Below are 5,894 nucleotides of genomic sequence, written 5' to 3'. Positions count from 1 at the left end.
ATGTGTAGATTGTTTTAGGTAGAATAGACATCTTATCAATAGATGTTCTTCCAATCCATGAACATGGAATGTTTTTTATATATTTTTTTGTGTCTTCTTCAATTTCTTTCATAAGATTTCTATAGTTTTCAGCAAACATCTTTTATGTTTCTGGTTAGATTTATTCCTAGATATTTTATGGGTTTTGGTGCAATTGTAAATGGGATTGATTCCTTGAGATCTCTTTATGTTGCTTTATTATTGGTGTATAGAAATGCAAATGATTTCTGTACATTGATTTTATATCCTGCGACTTTGCTGAATTCATGTATCCATTCTAGCAGATTTTTGGTGGAGTCATTCGGGTTTGCCATGTAGAGCGTTATGTTATCTGTGAAGAGTGAGAGTTTGATTTCTTCTTTGCCAGTTTAGATGCCTTTTATTTGATTTTATTGTCTGACTGCTGAAGCTAGGACTTCCAACTATGTTGAACAACAGTTGTAAGAGTGAACATCCCCGTTACCGTCCTGATCTTACTGGGAATGTTCTCAGTGTTTCCCCACTGAGAATGATATTAGCTGTGGGCTATTATCCTTCTTTCTTGACTTTCTTGAAGTTGTTTTTTTTTTTTATTTAATCAAGAAAGGATGCTGTATTTTGTCAAATGCTTTTTCTGCATCTATTGACAGGATCCTATGGTTCTTATCTTTTCTTCTATTAATGTGGTGTATCACGTTGATTGATTTGTGAATATTGAAACAACTCTGCAGCCCAGGAATGAATGCCACTTGATCACGGTAAATAATTCTTTATTGTTCTTTTTCTTAAAGTGTTTATTTATTTTTGAAAAAGAGAGAGAGAGCACTAGTGGGGGAGGTGTAGAGAGAGAGGGAGACACAGAATCTGAAGCAGGCTCCAGGCTCTGCGCTGTCAACACAGCACTTGAAATCATGACCTGAGCCGAAGTCAGACACTTAACCAACTGAGCCACCCAGGTGCCCCTGAATAATCATTTTAATGTACTGGTGAATTCAATTTGCTAGTATCTTGTTGAGAATTTTTGCATTCAGATGCATCAGGGATATTTTCCTGTAATTCTCCTTTATAGTGGGGTCTTCATCTGGTTTTGCAATCAAGATAATCCTTGCTTCATAGAATGAATTTGGAAGCTTTCCTTCCATTCCTATCAAAATAACACCAGCATTCTTCACAGAGCTAGAACAAACAATCCTAAATTTTTTATGGAACCACAAAAGATCCTGAGTAGCCACAATAATGTTGAAAAAGAACACCAAAGCTGGAGGCATCACAGTCCTGGACTTTAACCTGTATTACATAGCTCTAATCAGACACATAGATCAGTGGAACAGAATAGAGAACCGAGAAAGAGAACCACAAATATATGGGCAACTAATCTTCAACAAAGCAGGAAAGAGGATCCAATGGAAAAAAGATAGTCTCTTTAGAAAATGGTGCTGGGAGAACTGGACAGCTACATGCAGAAGAATGAACATGACCCACTTTCTTACACCATACACAGAAATAAATTCAAAATGGATAAAATACCTAAATGTGAGACAAAAAGCTGTCAAAATCCTACAGGAGAAAACAGGCAGCAACCTCTTTGACTTCGGCCACAGCACCTTCATACTTGACATGTCTCCAGAGGCAAGGGAAATAAAAGCAAAAATAAACTATTGGGACCTGATCAAGATAAAAAACCTTCTGCACAGTGAAGGAAACAATCAACAAAACCAAAAGCAATGGATGGAATTGGAGGAGATATTTGCAAATGACAGATTGGATAAAGGGTTAGTATCCAAGATCTATAAAGAACTTAAACTCAACACCAAAACAAAACAAAACAAAACCCCAAAAAACCAAAAATAATTCAGTGAAGAAATGATAGACACTTTTCCAAAGAAGACATCCAGATAGCTAACAGACACATGAAGGATGCTCAACATTACTCATCATCAGGGAAATACAAATACAATGAGATACTGCCTCATACCAGTCAGAATGGCTAAAATTAACAATTCAGGAAAGAACAGTTGTTTGCAAAGATGTGGAGAAAAGGGAACTCTTTTGCACTGTTGGTGGGAATGCAAACTGGTGCAGTTTCTCTGGAGATGTTCCTCAAAAAATTAAAAATGGAACTACCCTATGACCCAGCAATTGCACTACTAGGTATTTTTCCAAGGGATACAGATATGTTGTTTCAAAGGGCACATGCAACCCAATATTCATAGCAGTTGATATGGCTATCAACAATAGCCAAATTGTGGAAAGAGCCCAAATGTCCATCGACTGATGAATATACAATGGAATATTACTCAGCAATAAAACAGAATGAAATCTTACCTGTTGCAACAATGTGGGTGAACCTAGAGTGTATTATGCTAAGCAAAAGAAGTCAGAGAAAGACAAATATCATATGGGTTCACTCATATGTGGAATTTAAGAAACAAAACAGATGGATATAGGGGAAGGGAAGGAAAAGTAAGATAAAAACAGAGAGGGAGGCAAGCCATAAGAGCTTATGGAGAACAAACTGAGGGCTGCTGGAGGGGTCTGTGGGGGTGGGTTAAATGGGTGACAGGCATTAAGGTGATACTTTTTGGGATGAGAACTGGGTGTCGTATCTAAGAGATGAATCTCTGGGTTCTACACCTGAAGCCAAGACAACACTGTATGTTAACTAACTTGAAAATAAACTAATAAAAAATAAGTCAATGAATAAATAAGTAAAATTTTGTAACTTAAAAAAAAGAAAGGAAGTCTTGGGGTTACTGGGCGTAAAATGCTTAAAGAGTAACAACACTTGCCAAGCTACAGCAGCTCGGAAGGAAGAAGGCATATGGAAGTTCCCTGGAGTCGGTTTTTTTCCCACTAGGGGGAGAATTCGTCTTCAATTCAGATTCCTTTAAGGAAATGACTCCTTCTACCAAAGGCACATACAGTACCTCTACCCTTATGGGGTAACCAACATTTGAGTTTGCTGGAGTTATTTCCTGGGACATGGAAATTTCAGTGCTAAAACCAGGCAGTTCTAGAAAAATCAGTTCTGGTTGCTCCATGGATATAACAAAGAGCCAGAATACAAAGACAAGTGAAAGTACCCAGGTTAGACAGAGGCCCACAGCCCTAGCTACACAGAAAGGGTGACTGTTTCTGGGTTAGGCAGACAGCAGTGTGTAGTGCTCCTTGGAGCAAGCAGCTCTCCCAACGATATCCCAGTAAGATATCACAGAAAGGAAGTCCTCAAGCAAATGGAAATGTAGATACAAGAGATACTGATTTGAGAAACACAATGCCTCAACCCAGATGTTACGAGATGAGAATGGAGTGGGGTGTGGGGGTGTAGAAGAGGAATTGAATCCAGAGCTATATAGAAACATTTTTCTCAGCGTCCCTGAAGAAGGTTTCCCACCAGTCCCATAGAGCTCATGAGTTGGAAGCCTTTATCAGAAGCCACTGACAACACTTAAGCTCAGAGGTATGTAAGTAGGGTCAAGGGAACCTTAGAGCAAGATATGTAGATTTTTACCACAGACTTTAGCTTCATCACTCATCACTCTCTTTTTTATGTTTTATTTTACTTTTGAGACAGAGAGAGAGAGTGTGAGCAGGGGATGGGCAGAGAGTGACAGGGAACACTGGATCCCAAGCAGGCTCCACACTAAGAGCAGAGAGCCCAATGCAGGACTCGAACTCACCAACCATGAGATCATGACCTGAGCTGAAGTCAGATGCTCAAGTGACTGAGCCACCCAGGCGCCTGCTTCGTCATTCTCAACGAGTGATCCCGTTGTCCTTAAGAGCTCTCAGGTTAAAGAACTCCCCCAAGCATTGCTATGTAGAGATCTCTGGACCAGATGGGCTTGTGCCAAATGACTGTACTCAAGGTTCTAGTGCTGACAGTGGGCAAAATCCAGTGAGGGGCTCATTCACAGTACCAGACTCAAAATATTCCTTCACCCGTGGTGGCAGGCTATAGGCTACCACACAAGACAGCCTTAAAGGAGCTACTGAACTAACAAAGTAGCTACTTGATTTTTAATTGACATTTGAACTGAAATGGATGCTTCTCAAGACTTATTCTCTCAGATGAAATAGGTCTTCCCACTAAATTCCACAATATGATTGATGTGATCCATTTATGTCACTTTTTTTTCAAGAACCAATGGATCTAGGGTTAAAAGGCCGCATAAAGGCTTTCTAATCTAGCACTTACCCAAATATTAAAACTTTTTTGGCATTTCAGCCATAAAGCCTCCAGCCTTGCATACCTCTAGTTATACGGAATCTACTAATTTTCAAGCCAATTCTGTGCCTAATGGGATAGTTCTTACTGTACAAAACTTATTCCATGTGTGGGCTGAACTCTGGGCTCGTGGAACTACTAGGACTGGGTCTAGTTCTTTGTAAACGTGGCTGCCCTTTGACAGCCCTTCAGGTGCTTGTGTCCACTTCTCTTCCCCACCAGACAGGACCAGCTCTTTCAAGCATTGCTTATTAGACACCTCACCATTCTGGGCATCTTAGTTGTGAAGTGAAATTCTAGACACAAACAAACTGCTGGAATTGAGATTTTTGGTTGAAAAGAGAAACATGAATGTTCTAGTTAACGTTTCCCTGATTGTTCTGGTTTCCAGATGTGTGCTGATGTCTATCTGGACATCTAGCCCTGACCCATGATGGAAGTCATCTGTAATGGATCAGAGAACTACTCACCTGTCTTTTACCTGATGGGCATCCCATCTCTGCATGAATCCTTCTTCCTACCTGTCTTCTTTATTTTCCTCTTAATCTACTTGATCATCCTGCTGGGAAATGCCCTGATCCTGGTGGCTGTGGTGGCAGAGCCCAGACTCCACAAGCCCATGTACTTCTTCCTGATCAACCTCTCAGCCTTGGACATCCTCTCTACTACAACCACCATCCCCAAGATGTTGTCCCTCCTCTTACTCGGGGACTGCTTCCTCAGCTTCCCTGCCTGCTTCCTGCAGATGTACCTCTTCCACAGCTTCTCCTGCTCAGAAGCCTTCATTCTGGTGGTCATGGCCTATGACCGCTATGTGGCCATCTGCCGCCCACTGCACTACCCTGTCCACATGACCCCCCAGGCCAATGCTTCACTGGCAGCCTGTGCCTGGTTCACTGCCCTCCTCCTGCCTATCCCAGCGGTGGTGCAGACTTCCCACATGGCTTTTGACCACACTGCTCACATCTATCACTGCTTCTGTGACCACCTGGCTGTGGTCCAGGCCTCCTGCTCAGACACCACGCCCCAGACCTTCATGGGCTTCTGCATCGCCATGGCGGTATCCTTCCTGCCCCTTGTCCTGGTGCTTCTCTCCTATGCACACATCCTGGCCTCGGTGCTTCGCATCAGCTCCCGAGAAGGACGCTCAAAAGCCTTCTCCACCTGCAGCTCCCACCTCCTGGTGGTTGGCACCTACTACTCATCCATTGCCATAGCCTATGTGGCCTACAGGGCTGACCTGCCACTCGACTTCCACATCATGGGCAACGTGGTATTCGCCATTCTCACACCTGTCCTCAACCCTCTCATCTACACGCTGAGGAACAAGGACGTCAAAGCAGCCATCACCAGAATGGCATGTCCCCGGGACCCAGGCCATTCTGGAAACCCTTGATTCTTAGACACAAATAAAATAGATCCCTGGACACCAATGGCAATGTCTAGCATAGAATAGAAACACAATAAATATTTTTAAATGAACTTCTGCAGTCTAAATTAGCTTCATTCCATTGAGCAGACAGCTAGAACTTGGTCCTCAAATACTGGATCCAGAATGCTTCCCTCTGGTGCTATAGAATAATTGTAGTTTTCACAATTTTTATCAGTCATTAATGTGATGAATACAATTATCCAATTATTCAGAAAA

At 42.0% G+C, this 5,894-nt stretch overlaps 1 protein-coding gene across 1 annotated transcript; it reads left to right on the top strand.

Moving 5' to 3' along the window:
* The first annotated feature begins 760 nt into the window (after positions 1-760).
* On the top strand, positions 761-5,665 carry LOC115272248 (olfactory receptor 2AT4-like). Its single transcript, XM_029915331.1, has 2 exons — positions 761-776; positions 4,638-5,665. Exon 2 carries the CDS (start codon positions 4,677-4,679, stop codon positions 5,640-5,642), a length of 966 nt encoding a protein of 321 aa, XP_029771191.1. The 5' UTR covers positions 761-776; positions 4,638-4,676; the 3' UTR covers positions 5,643-5,665.
* The last annotated feature ends 229 nt before the right edge of the window (positions 5,666-5,894 follow it).

This window comes from Suricata suricatta, chromosome 11, assembly GCF_006229205.1.
Source record: "Suricata suricatta isolate VVHF042 chromosome 11, meerkat_22Aug2017_6uvM2_HiC, whole genome shotgun sequence".
NCBI classification, from domain to species: Eukaryota; Metazoa; Chordata; class Mammalia; order Carnivora; family Herpestidae; genus Suricata; species Suricata suricatta.
Note: the sequence above shows the minus strand (reverse complement) of the source record. Positions and strands in the feature narration are given on the sequence as shown.

Coding starts and splice junctions, on each gene's coding strand:
- LOC115272248 (XM_029915331.1), top strand. CDS start 4,677: ATGATGGAAGTCATCTGTAATGGATCAGAGAACTACTCACCTGTCTTT.